At 38.8% G+C, this 19,959-nt stretch overlaps 1 protein-coding gene across 6 annotated transcripts in view; it reads left to right on the forward strand.

Annotated features, from left to right (window-relative positions):
* Positions 1–19,959, forward strand: part of TGH (SWAP (Suppressor-of-White-APricot)/surp domain-containing protein) — a 302,427-nt gene that overhangs the window by 184,781 nt on the left and 97,687 nt on the right. For all 6 annotated transcript variants that reach the window (XM_089445357.1, XM_089445358.1, XM_089445360.1 and 3 more), the window contains exon 12: positions 2,590–2,734. In XM_089445357.1, the coding sequence (XP_089301483.1) occupies positions 2,590–2,734 (145 nt within the window). The remainder of the gene's footprint in view (positions 1–2,589; positions 2,735–19,959) is intronic.

A 19,959-nucleotide genomic window follows, 5' to 3' on the forward strand; every position in this document is an offset into this window, starting at 1 on the left:
CATAGACAGCTTACTATTTTCAATATGGCAAGTGGTACTTTTGGCAAAAACTTGGCAAAGATGGCAAGAGATGTGGACCAACCAGGTAAGCAATTCCAATTTCCATTTTGTTTTTCATTTCAAGTTAAAATTGTTTACGTTCTTGAATCTTTACAATTCAAATTATAAACTAAGTTACTAATTAATGTCTTTTTCTTTGCAGCACATTGGTGGGAGTCATTTGGTGGCCAGTGTCCTCAATTGCAAAGGTTTGCAATTAGAGTCCTCAGTCAAACTTGCAGTGCTTCAGGTTGTGAGCGCAATTGGTCTGTTTTTGAGCGCATACACACGAAGAAGAGAAACCGTTTGGAACAAAAACGGTTAAATGATCTTGTTTTTGTGCAATACAACCTTCGACTGAGGAGGAACCAAATGATGAGCAAATCACCTGATCTAGATCCCATTGTGTTGGACAATTTCGATCCAACATCAGAATGGGTGGAGGAGACTGAAGATCCTGTGTTTGAGGTTGATTTTGATATCGACATGGCTTTAGCGGGGGATGAGGTAGATGATGTGGCGGCATCAGAACCAGGATCAGTAGCGGCATCAAGGAAAGGCAAGGAACCAATGGAAGGTACTAGTCGTGCAGGTCGACAAACTCGTGCTTCCATTAGGTCCACTTCTATTGTCATTGGTGGCATTGATACTGAGGTTGCAGATCAGGCTGAGGCATCCTCAGACTCTGAACCAGATGATGTCTATGTAGCTCCTGATGATGATCCTGTGTCTAGTAGTGGTGATGGACTTGATGATTGATCATGTGTACACTGTAGACTTGTAGTAGGCCAATGGCCTCATAGCTTGCAGCATTGTTTTTGGACTTTATAGGCCATTTAGAGCCTCATTTCTTATGTATTTTGCTATTTTGTCGATGATATGTATTGTACTCGGTGCCATTTTGATATATTCACCTTTACATGGTATATAAATGAGCAAACTTTGCATATTTTATCTCTATTGGCTTGGAATCATGGTTTTACATCTTAAAAATAGTTTTGTTTCATTAAAAATTAATTATTTAATGTTTTTTTTTAAAAACCGGTTCGTTTAGATCAAACCAGTCCCGGTTAGACCGGTTCCGGTCAGTAAACCGGTTCATTAGGTGGACCGGTCCGGTCACCGGTTCCGGTTTTAAAAACATTGGCTCAACCATATGGTTCAGGGATATGAAAATGACATGTAAGATTCAATTTTTAAATTCTATAAATTCTCAATGTTTGGCATTGCAATTTGCAACACTCTAAAATTTTTTGTTGTTTTTTATAGCCAATTGGTGGATAGATTGTGGCATTGAGGCACCAGAATTGTAAGAATTTGCAATCAGAGTTCTAAGCCAGCCTTGCAACGCTTCAGGATGTGAGCGCAATTGGTCAGTGTTTGAGCACATCCATAGCAAAAGTGTAACAGGTTGGAGCATGAGCGGTTGCAGAAGCTGGTCTTCATCTATTACAACCGAAATCTTCATCTATTACAACCTTCGGTTATTCACTAAACAAATGCATCCAAAGGATTTAGATCCAACTGTATTGGATGACATTGATCTAGAGTCCGAGTGGGTTGTGGAGGAGTTTCCTACTGATGATTTGAGTTGGCTTGATGAGGAGTTTGCCATTTTTCCAAATGGAAACTCCAAACATACCTGCCTCAGTTGTTGTTTCAGGCTTCAGCCCACTGATGTTGGCACTAGCTCCTCGAGGGCTTATTTTGGGCGTCCTCATGTGGATGCATGAGACATGACATTGCACATGGAGACATTGTCTACTTTAGGTTTGCTAATGTTATGACTCATGGAGAACTTGCAAGTTGCTAGGATATGTGATTTTGTTTATGAAATCATTTTTCAATTTGCTTTTAAAATTTTTGAATACAAATATCAATTGTGTTATGTTATATGATCATATTTAATGAGATGATGTTATGACTTTTTGTGTAAACCATGGTTTTATAACTTGTATGTGTTGGAAATGCCATTAATTTATCTTCTATGCAAAAAAATGAGATTTTTTTTAGAGTTTTGCTACTTGCCGAGTATTTCCTGAGTCCTCCTGAGTCAGCGAGTGATACGCCAGCCGAGTATTTGTTGTGTATGAGCCGTGCGACATTGGTCTTGTTCTTGATGTCAGCCCTTGGAGTTCTAGTGATATGAATGCAATTTGTTCTGGTTGGTTTATCATTGACGTCATTAGCAAATCTGTAATGAATGCTCAGAATCTGTAATTCTGAACTTGTAAAATCTGGTGAACCTATATTTTTAAACGTAAACAGTTGTTATGGATGCAAAGCCATTGGCATGATTAGAGTGAGTCTTATAATATGATGTTGAGATGCTAGGTACTGAAGCATTAATTAAATATCATATGCATTTCAGGCTTGTGATTTTACAGTGATGTTGCGTAAATGAAGTTCATTTACTAGTCAACATTTACTAACTGTTTAATTGTGCAACGATGAGGATGTATTATACATATCTGGATGCCAATAGGAATGTTTGTTATACAGTATAAGTAAAATTTGGGGTGGTTTCTTACAGTAATGTATTTACCTTAGGTAGAAGCTTTTTTGTTGAAGCTGAGGAAGGAGATGAGAAGCCTTCAGATAGATTGGATCCAAGAAAAGAAAGAACTGTCCAAAGTCACAATGGTGGTTTGACTGCCTTTAAGCTTGCATCTGTCTCAACCTGTCGCAAGGAGTGGTAATTGTCAAACCTGGCATTGAGATTAATTTGTGCAATAAAAATGTGACACAATAAATCAGTTCTGTATAGTGCGGTTCTATCTATATAGTAGTATTGTAGTACATGATTATTTATGTTTCACATGGATTTTGGTATCTAAAAAGTTGTACTACATATCTAAATTTTCATTTTCTTCTACAACAATGGAGATATTGATGAGTAGAGAATAAATATAACAAAATTTAAATAAGTTGATTACCTATCCCTTATCTTGATGTTAGCTATCAAGTTCTATATTGAATTGGAATGTAAGCCTTGATAATTTTAACTATCAAACTCGTGTAGAAAAGTACATGCTCTGTGTAAGCTCTGCATTTTATTATTTAAAGTTTCATATGCATGATTCAATTCATGAAAAGAGAAGTCTTCTACTTTTTAATGTCTTTTTACACCTCTTCTTTCTGATGGCTTTCCTTGTTTTGTTGTTTATCTTCACTTTTACCTTTCTTTGTTGGTATTTATGCCTGCTGCTGTATTCTGTTTTATCTCTTTCTTGTCTTTGGTGCTGCTTGTTTACAATTTTCAAGTGTCTTTGGATGAGTTATGATATAGGCCAGAAATGCATCATTGTGTAACTAGTCAAGGATTGTCAGGTGGGATTTTTAGAGACCGTGTGTCATTGCTTAATGCTTTTGATCTGTACGGACCCTGAATATATAAAGCAAAGCAGTGAAGCTTGAATATGGGCTTGAATTAGCTCACTTAATGATTTCCTTTCTGATGTATTGAAGAAGGATTGAAATAAACAAAGCAAAACAGTGGAGCTTTAAATTGTGGCTTAAATATGGAACTTTATGATTTCCAAGTAGAGATGTTCATGAAGGATTGAAGATGGGTCATGTTCTCGACCCAACTAGCACTTGGGGTAAAAGTCCAAGAGGAGTGCTAGCTAAATGGAAACCATGTGGGGAGCCATTGTCACCACACTAACCTCTTGTCAATTTAGGTTGCATCTCCTCTGGCACAAGGGGGTTATTCGTAGATTAGGATTGCTAAATCTAGGCAATGGGGTCTCAGGGTAAAGTGAAGAGTTGGCTCTAGCAAAACATAAGTTGTAGCATAACAGAGTTAAGGCGATGTTGGGGGAGATCAGTGCCTAATAAAGTTGAGCAAATGAAGTCATCAAGAGGATCAGGTAGGCTGTAAATGGATGATAGATGGGTCTGGGTATTGCTGTTACAAGCATGCACAAAACTAAAGATGAGACAGATTTATATGATTGAAAATATCCGAGGTAGATTTGTATGGTTGTAATTATATGAAGTTATGAATCAACCAATGTCCAAGACATCATCTTCAACTCTGTTATATAACCATCTGTTTAGTACCAGGATATATTCCAGTGCATATCCTATAATGGGCTGAGAGCTCCAGGTATGAAATAAGGCTGGGTTGATGTCCCCACTTCATTCTGAGTTTCCAGTATTGAACATATATTTGAATTTTGTATGTCGGTCCTATCCTAAAGTAAGAACATCTAACACCTGAAGCACTGGTCAACTGTTTCAGGATATCAAGCTGACTGCCTGTAGGTGGGGAGGCACCTGCCACTGATGGTATAGTGTTGATAGCTGCCTGAAAGAAGGTCTACCACAGTGGACTTAATAATCCCTTTTACAATATTCCTTTAGCTACCTCTTGCTGTTCTGATGACAGAGGCTATAACTGGATACGAAAAAACTGTAGGATCTGCCCACAAATGACTCAACCTATATCTCTGTTACGACTGTCATAAATCTAGAAATGAAGATAAGTTTGCGCACTTCCTGACCTCAAAATGCAGGGGACAGATATGCCCCCATATGAACAACAAAATCGAACCCAAAATTGTATACAAATACTAGTCAGTACTAAACTTTAACATGGTTCAGCCTTAGGCTTCATAAATATAGTTCAACTTCAAGAATTTGTGGTACAAGTCGGGACTCGGCCCTAGGAAGGCAATTAGGCACAGGTCAGCCCAGGCTACTAAGAAACCTCCCTTTACAGTTTAGATCATCCGCATGGTCATGATATCATCATTTGGCCCTCGACAGATCTTTTATCAGACATTTTCTTGTTGTGTAAAAGATTCGATGTACATAAATTCTCATAAACATAAGGTATTTACCTGGAACAACACTTATATTATGATCAAAGGTCCATCTCCATTGCATGAACAGATCTGATCATGGCATCTAATTCTTCCAGCAGGTTTTTGTTGGTACATCTCTATACAGAGGACAGATCTGCCCCCATATTGACAACAAAATGAACCCAAATGTGTATACAAATACTAGTCAGCACTAATCCTAACATGGGTCAGCCCTAGGCTTCATATATATAGGTCAGCTTCAAGAATTTGTCATACAAGTCGGCCCTAGGAAGTGTTGAATTTGTAACTATGGTTGGTCTTCATAATGTACACTTGGGTACTTGATGTAATTGTAGTTATCATTGTAAAGCATATTTATAAATGCTTGAAGTGTTGAATTTGTAACTATGGTCGGTCTTCATAATGTACATTTGAGCACTTGATGTAATTGTATTTATCATTGTATAGCATATTTATAAATGCTTGAAGTGATGAATTTGTAACTATGGTTGGTCTTCATAATGTACATTTGGGAACTTGATGTAATTGTAATTATCATTGTAAAGCATATTTATAAATGCTTGAGTCAAAAGAAAATTTATTTTTAGTCAAAGTTCCATTGCGACTTTTTAAAGATGAAAATTTGAATTTTGTAAATGTAATATTTGGCTCCAGAAGTGACATGTCGGCTTCCCTCCACGTCGGCCTTGGCTTCAAAAGATACCCATTCGACCTAGACATATCACTATATAAAGGTAACACCTCCTCCACTTGGGCATTTGATCTCTCACACACAAGACAAGTTCTGCAAGCAAGCGAAGGACAAGAAGGACGAAGGAGGCCGGCCTTGGCTTCAAAAGATACCCATTCGACCTAGACATATCACTATATAAAGGTAACACCTCCTCCACTTGGGCATTTGATCTCTCACACACAAGACAAGTTCTGCAAGCAAGCAAAGGACAAGAAGGACGAAGGAGGCCGAAATCTCTCTTTTCTCTCTCTCTAGCAACTCACATGTGTGGACTAGTTTCTCTTTATGTGGTTCACATCTTTTTGGGGCAACTATTGCAGGGGGCCGATTTCTAGGTAACTGGGGCAATTGCTGCAAGGCAAGAATTCTGGGGCAACTAGCAATTGCAGGAAGGCCGAAATTTAGGGCCAGACTGGCAAAGTGAATTGCAGGATCAAATTGGGTGACTTGACTTGGAGGAGAAGACCAAGTTTTACCATAGGTCTAGGTGTGTCTCTCATTGAAAAAGAAGATTTTTTGTATTGAAAAAGGTTGTTGGGTTTTTCCCAATGGTGGGATTTCCCAGGGTAAATCTTATCTTCTCTCGTGCACTGTGATCTCTATTGTGCTACTATTGTTTATGTTTGAATTTCTGAAGTATAATTGCTGAATGATATATTGGAATGAGTTAAAAGAAGATGTACATCAAAAGTAATTATGAGAATTTCAGAAATATTGTGCTAACACTAATTGCACTAAGAAAATCAATATGGTTTCAGAGCTTTGGTGAAAGAAGAAAGGAACATTAAGATCACCTTGATGAAACCCTAGAAAACATTTCATTCAAGTCCTTGCAGATTGGTTTGTCTGGCGTCTGCTATAAAATCTTAAAGCAAGATGGAGGCAACATCAAAATTCAGAGCTTGGAAAGTTAGAATAGATATTCTTCTTGCCAAGAACAAGGTTTTGGATATCGTTACAGGGAAGGTTACTGAAGAAACTAATGAAGCAGGAAAAGAAAAATTCAAGGAATATGACATCAATGCTATGAGTATTATAGTAGACTCCATTAGGGATCATTTGGTTCCTTACATTGCAAAACTTGATACCTCAAAGAAGATGTATAATGCCCTAATGAATCTCTACATTATCAAGAACGTTGTTCAATCAATGACCTTAAAGGATGGGATTTGAAATACAAGGATGACTAATGATGACACCATGGACTTCGTAAGGATTTCTCAAATAAGAGATCAGATTCAAGCAATTGGTGAATCCATTCCTGATCAAGAACTAGTGATTACAACACTCAATGGTCTTCCTAGATCATGGGATGCTTTTGCAGCAGGTATAAGCAGTTGGAAGGAAGCTCCTACATTTGAACAACTATGGACATCTTGTGCTCAAGAAGAAGCAAGATTGATGACTAGAGATCGTCAAGATGAGGAAGTTCAAGCCCTTGCAACTCGTTTCAAGAACAAGGGAAAGAAGAAGTTTGGACCTCAACACAAGAAGTCAGGAAAGGGATCTTCTTCCTCTAAGAAGAAGAAAGACTTATCAAAGATCCAATGTTATGGCTATCAAGAATATGGACATTTCAAGAGAGATTGTCCTAATATGGCCAATAACAAGAAGAGAAAAAGGAAACAACATGCTTTCGCAGCAGATGTGGAAGGCGAAAAACTAAAGAAGCTCAAAGGTGATAAGGATTTCTTTCACTATTCTGCTTTGACAGGTTCCTTTGCAGATGATGATGACATGTGGCTGGTACATAATGGAGCATCAAGACAAATGACTGGAAAGTGCGGTAATCTTTCAAGCATGATAGAAAAGAAGCAATCTCAAAGGGTCGAACTGGGAGACAATAGGAACTATGCAGTCAAAGGAGTTGGAAAGGCATCCATAGGGATGGAATCTGGTAACAATGTACATCTTAGTAATGATCTTTATGTACCAGTTTTGAAAAAGAATCTTGTCTCTGTTGCTTGTTTGGAAGATAAAGGAGAAAGAGTTGCTTTTGTGGATGGCAAAGTACTTGTTTGGTCAAAGGGCTCTAGTATAGATGATGTTAGGGTTATTGGGATCTATGATGGAAGGCTATATAGACTCGTGAGTCAACCAAATCAAGCACTAGTACGTGATGAGATAAATCCAAGTGAGCTATGGCACAAAAGGTATGGACATCCACATTTTAGAGCATTGCTTGAGTTGAGTTAAATAGTGTCAAGGGTTCTTGAACTGCAGATAAAGAACGATGGTGTATGCAAAGGATGTGCTCTTGGGAAGAGCATCAAGAAACCATTTCCAAATAGTGATACCAGATCTAAGGAAGCTTTGGACTTGGTTCATTTTGATGTATGTGGTCTGATGTCTGTGAAATCGCTTGGTGGTTCATTGTACTATGTGACATTTATTGATGAATTCTTCCATAAGACATGGATATATCTCTTCAAGGCTAAGGATTGTTGAAATTTGGTAGCTCAGGGAGAAATTCCCTCCTTTAGGAAGCCTTCCTCACCCTTGGAAGAATTTAATTTGCACAAAGAAAATTATTATTTTTAATGTGAAAAACCCACATCTGCACAAAAGTACAAGTCGACCTAGGCATGGAAATTCATCCTCTTCAACCACATATAAATAGAACACATGCCACTTCATGTGGAGGCATCTCATCATTCATCCATTCATCTTCTATTGGTCTGATTACTTCTAAAAATTTCAAGTCCAAGCTCACACGTGTGAAGAGGAGAGACAAAATTTGTTGATTGCGTTGACTTTTTGTTTTGGGCCTTTGACGAACGTTGACTTTTGCGATTTTTGGCATGGATAACTTGGGATTTTGGATCTGTTTTGGAGGCCGATTTTAGGAGCAAGAAGGATGAATTTTTTTGGGCATTGTTACCCACCACCTGTGGGTAGTATGCATAGGACAATTTTTTTTCCTAGATGGTCCTCAACTGACAACCAACAGACCCTTGCAACCACCAGATAGCTCAATGTGCCATTATCTCCACCACCTAAGCTAACCATGTGGTCCCACGACCACTTGTTCTGATTGTATGTTTGTAGGTGGGCCTCCCGACCCCGAAGGTATGGGTTTTCATTGGTATAGTTGTGTAATTTTCCTTTTCATCAACACTTTTGGGCATGGATTGGTGGGGGGGATTCGACAGAAAGAGTGGGCTAGGTCTGTGCTCTTGTCTCCACTGCCCAATTTCGTGGTTAGCCTTGTACCCTAGTCCCTTGGGATCTCCTTTGCTGTCCACTAGCTTTAGGGCTTGCACTACTTGAGAAATCTTGATTTTGGTTGCGTGGTGCCGCTTCCTGACACCATATACATCACCCACTTCCACTCATTTTAATTTTTAGCCCCATTCATCCTTTCTCCCATCCATGTCCACAAGTGTGCACTGGGTCCACATAGGGTTAGCCTCCCCCTCCCCTTGTCCACACCTTAGGTCGGGTTTGGAATGATGCCCCAAAGGTTGATGCAGCTAAAAAGAAAAGAAAAGCATAATTTGGCCACTCTCAACAGGAAATGTACCACAAGATGCAAAAAATGGCTAGGACATACAAATTTAGCACGTGGGCAAACGCCAAACATGAGCTCTACCCCTTATCCATGGTCATCACCCTGGTTCCTATGGGCCGTAGATCAACCCCCACCATCATTAAGGAACCCATAATTGTCCCAATCCCTGGTGGGCAATGAACAATCCCCACCATAAGAGGTTATCCACTCCTATTTACTACAGATCATGCTCTTATCCCCTGGAGCCCTGAGAAGTTATGGAGAAAAAATAATCAAAGGCAAAAAGGCATATGAAGAAGGTTGGAAAAACGAAGGACAGGGTAACTCATGTACCACAATTTGCTCCTTCCTACACTCATATACTCAGGTGTGGGCTGCCTTTATTATAGCTACCCTTGTACCATGACATGTGGTTTGGATGATTCCCCTGATCCCCACCTTGTTCCATCACTATATCATTTGCCACCTACCACGTGATGGATGTACCATGGACATGTTAACCCCTTTAAAGGTCGAAACCACCTAATAGGGTCCTTGATTAACCCCCTTATTGAGCTTGGAGACACTTGTACATGCTAAAGCCCACTATGGAAGGGCATGCCACCATGAAGTTCCCCATTGATTCCATGACTTCAAAACCTTTCACTTGATTATTCTAATGATTTCTTGTATTGGAGGGCAAGGGGATGCTTTGGATCTTATGCAGGATTATAGGTGGGTGTCCATTTGGGGCTTGGTCTCCTTATACAGGGTCCTAGTCCTCTAGAGTGCCACATTGGCAGTTGTAGGGTGAGCGTTGAGAGCCATGGGTCTCCATCATAGCAAAGAATACTTCATGGATCCCCAACACCACTCATTGATTGCTCGTGTTCTACCTTTTGGATGAGGATGATGCACCTGGTTCACCATGTCCAGCTGACTACGCACTTGCACCATACACTTTGCAAATGTTCTAGGGTCTAGATGAGAATATGTCTCATTGCAAGAGACAAAGAGAGGGCTTATGTCATCATCCTAGCTCTTACAGATGGCCTACATGCATTTTCGATCCACTTGGGGAGCCATGCAGATGTGCTTCTGCCCCCACACCCACTTTGAAGCACCACAGGGATTTTCTTGGAAAACAAGGGGTCAACCCCTTATCCACTATGTTTGGATTCCATTCTCACATCATGGCACATTTTGGACTTCATCAAGCCTCCTCAAAGGCGCAAAGACTCATTTTATTGATCATTCTGCCCTCTTGGGAGTAATGAAACTGGATTCATTGAAATAGGTCGACGTGTCTCGAATCCGACGAATGAGACACAATTCATGCCCGGAAATTGGGACATGACTGAATCCGGATCGTGTCCCAATCGAACACGTCGTGTCCCGATTTCCGGACATGAATCCGGAAAAAGTGACCTGCGCGACCTCAAAAAGGCGAGTTGTTGTTCTTTTTATTCATTTTCTCTTCTCTCTTTTGCTATGGGTTTGTTGTGAGGGGTTTGGAGCAAGGAGCAAAGGGTGTGGGAGCGTTTTCAAGGAGATTCAAGCAATAGGTAAGTGCATTTCCTCTCTATTTTTTTGCATTTGTATTACAGTAGTTTGCATATGCATTTCTTTTACAAATTTGTGCATTTTTGGTTTATTTTTTTACAGTATTCATGGCTCAATCAAGGGCAGCAGGGAAGGGGAAAAGGAAGGGGAAGAATGTCCCCATTGGAGATGCCCCTCCTCTCCCAATTTCATCAGAGTCTGCTGCAAGTATTCCCTCTATTGCAAGTATTGTTGAGGGAAGACTTCCTCAATGTAACATTGAGAAATATCCCTTGTGGAAATATGTCACAAGAGAGCAAGGGCCACGCTGCAAGGTGAAGGGAGGAGGCAATGTGAATTGGAGATGCAACTTTTGCCACAATACTTTCATAAGCACATATTTCCCTGTGAAAGGCCATTTGTTGGCTTTACTAGGCTGTGGAGTTGGAGCTTGTACAAAAGTTCCTTTACAAAGGAGGAAAGAAATGGAAAGAGATCTCAATGTTGGTATGGAAAATGTGGCTGCAAAATTAAAAAAAAACCAAGAATGATGACCCCCTTCCATTTTTGAGGAAAGACAACAACAAATTCCCTTTTGAGAGTTCTAGTGGGGGACAAGCCACAAAAAGAATGGCAATTTCACTTGGTCCAATGGACAAGATTTTTGAAAAGGAGAAATGGGAAAAGCTTGATCTCACCATTGCCTTTTTTTTCTATCAAAACTTCATATCCTTTAATGTTGCACGCCCATTTCTATTTATTGAGATGTGTCGAGCTCTAACTCAAGGGGCTCCATCAGGGTATGTGCCTCCTGGTTCAGAGAAGCTTAGAACCACATTGTTGACGAAGGCAAAAACAGAGGTGCAAAAAATGCTTGAGCCTATTAAAGCATCATGGCCAACATCTGGGGTTAGCATTGTTTTGATGGATTGACAGATCCAACACGACACCCACTCATCAACTTTACGGTGTCTTCCTTGAATGGTCTAGTTTTCGTGAAAGCAATGGATACGCTTGGAGAATATAAGGATGCACAATATATGGGTGAGTTGTTTATTAAAGTTATTGAAGATGTAGTTGTTGATTCTTGTGTGCAAATCATTACAGATAATGCACCTGTTTGCAACGCTGCTGTCATGATTGTGGAAGCTAAATATCCACAAGTGTTTTGGACACCTTGCATTGCCCATTCATTGAACTTAGCATTGAAATCCATTGCTTTTGATGTGCTTTGGATTGGTAACATTATTGAGGATGCATGACATATCCATAACTTTGTACAAAATCATACAAATGCCTCACTATCTACAAGGAGTACAACAATCTATCATTGTTGAAGATTGCGGATACACAGTTTGCCTCTTCATTCATCATGTTGAAGAGGTTGAGGGAGGTCAAGACCGCTCTTAGGGCAATGGTTATTTCAGAGTTTTGGTCTTTTTAGAGAAAGACAGATCAAGTAGCCTCTAAAAGAGTGAAGGACACAGTGCTAGATGATGCTTGGTGAGAGAGGGTAGATCTACTTATTCATATCATGGACCCTATCATTTCTTTGCTTCGATTTGAAGATATAGACCAACCCATCCTAGGAGAGGTTTATGAGGGATGGGATTCCATGATTGAGTCTGTGAGGAGCATTATTTTACAGAGTGAGTGCCCCGAGTATGAGACATCACCAGAGGCCTTCTTCACCACTATACAGGATATTCTTGTCAGTAGATGGGACAAGAATTGCACACCTTTACATTCTTTGGCTCACTCATTGAACCCAAAATACTACAACCATGAGTGGCTGAATGGTGGACCTTCCCGCAGATTCGCTCACATGGATGGTGAAATCTCACAGGGGAGGAAAGATGCATTCAGGCGGGTTTCAGGATAGAGCATTGCTTGATGAAGTGGATGATGCATTTGAGAGTTTTCCACTGGCACTAGTCAATTTGCAGGATATGATCTGATTAGAGACAAGGGGGCTAAGAAGCCCTATTCTTGGTGGGCAAATCATGGGGCAACAAGCCCTCCTCTACAACAGTGAGGCATGAGTCTCCTCTCTCAGGTGACTTCATCCTCTTGTTGCGAGAGGAATTGGAGCACATATGGGAATTTGTATAGTGTTAAGAAGAGCAGGCTTAAGCAGTCCAGGGCAGAGACAATGGTGTATGTGCACACCAACCTCTGTCTTATTTACAGGCAGAGGGAAGAGTGGTTGAAGGGAAATACAAAGATGTGGGATGTCTTTCCTGATGATATGGGTATGGACAACAGTGTTGAGTTGGCATTGGCCAACATGGATCTCAATGATCCAGTGCTAGAGCTTGTTAGATTTGATGATGGTGATACTGTAGAGGGGTCATCCTCCACACCAACAGATGCAGAGATGACTTTGGATACAGGGGAGGAGGATGCAGCAAAGGAGAGCAGTGGTGACCATGATGATGAGGACAATGATGCTGATTTTGATGATGACTATGAGGATTGATGACTCATGAGTCATGAGCTACCTACTGCCTTGAGGCTTGTATACTTGTAGTTGTTTTATATTTTCTATTTCTATTTGCCATTGGCATTGCACTACCTATGTAACACATTTTGATTTTGATGACTTAATGAGAAAACTACAACTGTCGGTGTCTTTATCTTACTATCTTCTCTTTCTCCTATTGGATCATTGATGAATTGAATATGTATTATGAATTCAAAATTTATGATTTATCATTTATGTGACATGTTACAAATTACAATTCTATTTGAATTTTGTATGTGCTATGCATGCCGTAATGTTACTAACTTCTTTTGTAAACAGTATAACTTACATGTAGATGAAGATTTATGTTTGAAATCAATGAATTTGTATCATGAATGAGAATTTGTGTAAGAAATATCAAATTTTTAATATATCTATATATCTATATATATATATATATATATATATATATATATATATATATATATATATTTGTTTTTTTTTTTTAATAAAATAATATAGATAAAGTATCCGAACGTGTCCTGTTCCGGGGGTCAACAGGTCTGAATCCGACACTCGAATCCCCGTATCCGTCAAATCTCGAATCCACGTGTCAGGTGACTTAGCTAGGGAGGCTTATTTTTATGTTATTGAGTTATCTTGGTGGGTTTGTCCCCAAGGGATGTTATTATTGCACATTGTTTTATTATTTGGGGCTTAATTAGGCCAAATTAGGCAAATCAAACTCATTAGAGATTGTATAAATAGATGAGAGGTCATTCACTCTCTCATCATCACTTGGATGGGGATTTATTAGCTCTTGAGAATTTCACATTCCCTTTTGGAGGATGAGTTTGGATGTTATGGATGAATTTTGATGTTTGGATCTATTTCTCTTGTCATGGAGCTTCATTATTGGTATAATATGGTGATTAGATATACTCATTTGTACATGTAAGTAACTTTTTCATGCTTATTCTTGTTATTTACTTTGTCCCATGAATGTTGCTGGGATTTTTGCTATACAAGTCTGAAATTTATTGCTTTCCTATGCGAAATTGTGGGGATTTTAATCTTTTATAGTGTTGCATCATTGCATGGGCCATGTATGAATGGGTGAATGTTCCTAGAGATTGTTTTGTTGAAATACATCTAGATAAGTGATCAATTATTGCATATTGAAGTATAAAAATCTCAAGTAGCTGCTCTCATGCCCTAATGCCATGCGAAGTTGCTTGAAGACCTCCTTGATTGGGTAAACCTCTTCCAAACCATAAATTCTCCTTGACTCCATCTCTCCCAAAGGAAAAAGCACTAGTCCTTCCATAGGTGGTCACTTTTTAACTCATATTTCTGTCACCTCTTCTTCTCTTTCTAGGGCTAGCCTCCATCGGTCATCTAGGCATCACTTATCTCACTTTCTAGCCATCAAAAGACTTTGATCTCTTGTCCATTACTGCGTTAGGGTTCCCTTTAGAGGCCCTCCAAATTTCAAGAAATTCCGATGGTGGGATCTCGAGATATTGGAAGCCCTAGCTCAAGGATCGTTTCTTGCCCTAGGATTTTGTTGGCTAGTGTCCTCATTTGGATCATTGCATTCTATTCTAAGAATATTTGTACTTTGATCCTCTTCCCTTCCACAATTAGGTCAAGCCCCTCCTTGGTTGATCGACTCCACATCCTTGAGCTAATTCTGGGTTCACATGGTCCCGTGTGGTCCAACAACCTTACAACTCAAACTCCACAAAAATCACATAAAGACCAATTCTCCATAATGATTTCTAGGCCTAGGAATCATCTTTACAAGATGAGCTTGAAGCAACAAAACTTATAAATTGTTGACATAATGTAAAATACACAAAGGTATTTGCAATAATTTATTATATATATAAAAGTGTACAAGTGATGTAGAATGTTAGAATGAGGATCCGCATATATACGAGGCAAGTGTCCCTTCACAATTGGGCATGTCTTTTAGACATGCCTTTTCACTTAACTTGATGACTATCTATGTTGCACGGGTTCCCGAACCCGGGGGTGGGGTTCTCGAACCCGTCCCGGGTTCTCGAACCCAAGTACCGGGTTCTTGGATGGGTGCTTTTGAGAAGAACCCATAAGAACCGGGTTCTTCTATAAAGGACCGGGTTCTCCATTAAAAAAATTGGGTTCTTTTGTCTTGACAGGTACGAAGAACCCTGATGATGGGTACTTGGAACCCCAAAATCAGGTTCTTTGGAGTTCATTTTAATTTCAATTTTTAATTTTTTAATTAATTTAATGGGCTTCCCCTAATATTCCAAGTAGCTAGTTCTGCATCTTTCGAGAGGAATTGGAGTACTTATGTCTTTATCCATTCAGTAAAGAGAAATAGGTTGGGCTCAAAGAAGGCAGAGAACTTAGTGTATATTCATAACACACTTTGTCTCATATCTCGAAAAGATCTTCGTTACAAGGAGGGTCCTTTCAAGAGATGGGACCAATACACAGATGATGTTATGTGTGTGGGTGAGGAGATACAACCAGATGGCCTTATTGAGCTACCTCTAGTTGCTATGGATGAGAAAGAGCCTCGAGATGAGAGTGATTCCTACCTGGAGAGCATGCTAACTGAAGATCTGAGTGATGTTGATGACATGGCTTGAGGAAGCCATTGTTCACAATTAGCTATTTTTTTTTAGTATTTTAAAATTTCCTAGTTTTTGTTTGGAGATGCCTTAAGGCAAATTTTGAATGTAGAATGACAATGGACATATATCATGATTCTTATTAATATGTAAACTCCAATTCACACTTGATATAACACTAGAAATTTTGAAATTTCATTGTGAATGTTGAATGTTCAATGATGTGCATGCTTAAATATCTAAATTTTAAATCACAAGTATTTTAGTTTTCTTGTTTAAAGTTGAAAAATATACAATTTCACATATATTATAATTTATAAAATATAATATTTATATATTATATATATAAATTATAATATACCCCCGACGAACCCACGCACCCTGTTTCAAAAAATGACGTCCCCGTTCCCGTCCCCGTCCCCGTACCCGTCCCCGAACCCACGTTTCCTGGCAACATAGATGACTATTTAACATAATCATTATTTGATTAATTATCATTTACATTATTTATATTTATATTATTTTGTTATGAATTATATTCATAACATTGCTTCCTCTTCGAAAAGCTTTGTCCTCAAAGCTTGTTGCTGATATTTTTCTTCATTTTGCATTTGTCATTTTAGCATATGTGGCTCGACGTCACTGGTACCTCTGTTTGTGTAATTCGCTGGTAACATCGTCTTGAATAAAGGGTTATAGATTGCTTTTTTTTTAATATATATATATATATATATATATATATATATATATAAATTTTTATTAATATATATATATATTTTTTATTTTTTATTTTTTAATAATAAATGTTTTTTAGATAATAGATAAATAATTTTAATTAATTAAATTATGTTTATTTAATTTTTATGTTATCGATAATGTAATGTTATTGAGTTCGTAATGTTTATTGAGTCAGTGTATATTAATTGAGGTGTATCAAAACCTTTGGCCGTACGAATCGCCGCTAGGGTCACACTTCACACCCACTGACCCTTTGACCTAGGTTACAACGCTTGTCGGCGGGGGACGATAGTGTTTCTTTAAACGAAGTGTGTGTTCCTCGTCAGTTGTCGGGACAATGGTCTTCTTCATCGTGGGATTGAGGGCCAGAGAAGCGAAAGTGGACGGATGCTTGAACGAAACACTCCAATATCCATTTCTAGTATTGGTATAGATGTTTGTTTTCTTTAATTCCGCTGCAACTTTTTCAATATGATCAAAATAGGCCAAAAACAAGCGCTCGTTTGACCTCGTTGTTTCCAGAGAAAATGAGTGCCTCTCGAACGAATCCTTCTTACCCAGAATTTTCTTTGTGATGATGATGTGAGCTTCTCAATAATGCTTGAAGTGTATAACCCTTCTTTGGATGAGATAGGGTTTTGAGGTCTTATTTCTTTGAGATGTGATGAACCTCGAGATGAATAGTCCTTCTTGATGATTGATGTTCTTGATGATCTTCTTGTCCTTCTTTAAGCCGCCTTCCTTGTCTTGTCACCTTAGCTCTGATACCATGTTGAGAAATCTAGTGCACCGAGATTAGTTGATTTCTCTTCTTTTGATAACTGCTTGTGATGTCTTTATCCTTATCTTGATTAGATTCTTCTTTAACTTGATTATTATTGTGTTCTTATCATCAAACAATTGGAAAACCATAAATAACCATGAGACAAGAGGACACATGATATAGGCGATCAGTTAGGGCCAAAACCTCTCCAACTGAGAGGAAAACCCACAAAAAATTATCTCTTCTCATGGAACTTCAATTGATGAATTCCAAGACCTATGACACTTGACCAAGACCCCTCCAAGACCAAGTCAAGCCTTTCCTTGATGTGCTTCCCTTCCTTCAAGTCAACGTTGGTCAAACTTGCTTTCCGATCTCAAATTTCGGCCCTTCTTTAGAATTTCGGCTTGCTATAATAGGACTGCAATTTTCGACCTTTTCTGCAGTAACCCTAGTTAACACGTGTGGCTAGAGGATGGATGAAATTGTCTCCTTTCTCCTTCGCTTGACTTGATTTCCTTTGCTTGAGATTTTGACTTGCAAATGAGACCTTTCTTAGCCCAAAACTTGACCCTTGAAGATGACTGTAATTTGATGCTTGTTGCTACAGAAAGATGCCCTAATGCTTTGCACATGTGGAGGACAATAACCCAGAAAATAGACCCACAAGTGCTTCGATCTTCTTTCTTCTATTTCTCCTTTTTCTTCGCTAGAATTAGGCTTCCTTTTCTTGCTTGATCGAACTCTTTCTTGCTTGGATGAATGCCTCCTTGAATGAGGCCTAGTCCTCTTTTATATAGGCTTTCTAGGGTCCCTTAATAGTCTGACATATCCTTCTAGGTAGGCGGACTAGCTCTTTTGAAGGCCGACTTGAAGCTTGCATCATGACAAGGTCTTGGAGGGTCTTTTTCCTCATCTTTGACTCAAATAAATTTTTCTTTACAATGTGTAACATGCCCAAATGGGTTTTTCATACATGACAATGACTCAATTGACTTGAAGACTCAATGACAAGCCCTAGAAGCTCTCAATGGGAGCTTGACCTATAAAATAAATTTCCTTGAGCATGAAACCCATGGCTCAAGAATAACAACAATAAATTTATTTTCCTCATTACATCAAATACATAAAAACATGATTACATATGTCATTATGAAGACCGAACCTAGTTACATATTTTAATAGAAAGAATACAAGAGCTAGTGTACACTCCCCTTTTGGAGAAGGAGAAGTGATAAGTGATGATGATGAAAATGAAATGAGAACCTCTATTTATAGGAGGCAACCAATGCACAGCTTCATATCAGAAGCAAAAGCCCTAAAATTAGCTTAGTTAAGAACATAACAAGTGAGAGGTCACAGGTCTACCTTATGATAGTTAAAAAGCATACCATAAATGCCAAAAATAGCCCACATGTGTGGGAGAAAGAGATCTCCACCATGATGTCATCTTCCATAAATGATACAAGTGCATTAAGCAAGTGATAAAATGGATCATGAGTGCTTGTTAGTCCAAGAAAAGCTGAAAGTGCATGGGTGCATCTCCATGCAAGCCCTCTGTAAGTATGAAAGTCATATGTTAGAAAACCATAGCACCATCCTTAGAACCATTTTCTAGGTAAAGGGACTCAAACATTGGAAAATCATACCAACTAATGATTGTAGCAGTAGAGATATCATCTAGCACATTTGAGATAAAGCCATGAGAACTAATTAAACACTATATGTGAATGATTGATGAGCACAAGAATGCAATTGATGAATGGAGAATAGTAGGTCGAGGTTGTTGAGCAAAAATTTCGTCAAAACACCAACAAATCACACCCGAGTTTGTTTGTAGGGGAGTTGCCTAACGGGAAACATGGTTGACTAGTTTGATGATTGTTAGGTTCTAATAACATTGGTTTTAGCAAGGAGGTGTGGATCAAGAGGGAGGCAACTATTTTATGCCACCCATAGTAGAATGGAAACGTGGAAGAATTGATCCATCATAGGTGTTGTTAAGGCCATGTTCTTGAGTAAGACTTGTGTCTCTTAGGGTAGAGGCATGCAACATACTCCAAAAAAGATGTGCTTGTAGGATCTTGAAGGAGACGAAACTAGTGAAGGCATTCACTAGTGATTGATGTGAAGCCAAAGGTGAGTAATATTCATATCTTTGGATGTCTAGTTCATATCCATGTATTGGTGGAGAAGAGGAACATGTTGGAGCCCTCAAATAAGAAGGGTTTATTTATGGGTTACAATGAGACTTTAATGGCTTTTAAGATCAATATTCTAGAGTAGAAGAAGATAGTAGTGAGAATGGATTTGAAGATTGAGGAATACCTCAAATCTAGGAAGTTTCATGAGCTTATTTTGGTGATAGAGGATGTAGAGAAGGAAGGTTCGAAGGTTGAGCTAGAGTCACTAGTGACTTCTGGAGTAGTATAATAGCCTTTTGGTGAAGAGGAAAAGACGACAACCCCTTCTACTTTTTCATGAGATGTTGATGGTTCACTTAGACTTTGAGGGATGCTCAAGAGTTTGTTGAGTCCCCTAGGAGCACATTTAGATAGAGAAAACTTGTTAAGTAGTTTCCAAACTATATGGCATTGACGAGCAACATCATAGATTCAAAGCCTTTTAGCTTTTGGGTGGTAGAAAACTAGCATTTTTGGCGAGATATCATGGTGGAGTACCTCTCCATCATGAAGAATGTTGAGGGACCTAATGCCAAGACTAGATGGGAAAT

Source organism: Pinus tabuliformis, chromosome 9 (assembly GCF_031772625.1).
Source record: "Pinus tabuliformis cultivar Carrire ecotype Pingquan chromosome 9, CPIR1, whole genome shotgun sequence".
Classification (NCBI taxonomy): domain Eukaryota; kingdom Viridiplantae; phylum Streptophyta; class Pinopsida; order Pinales; family Pinaceae; genus Pinus; species Pinus tabuliformis.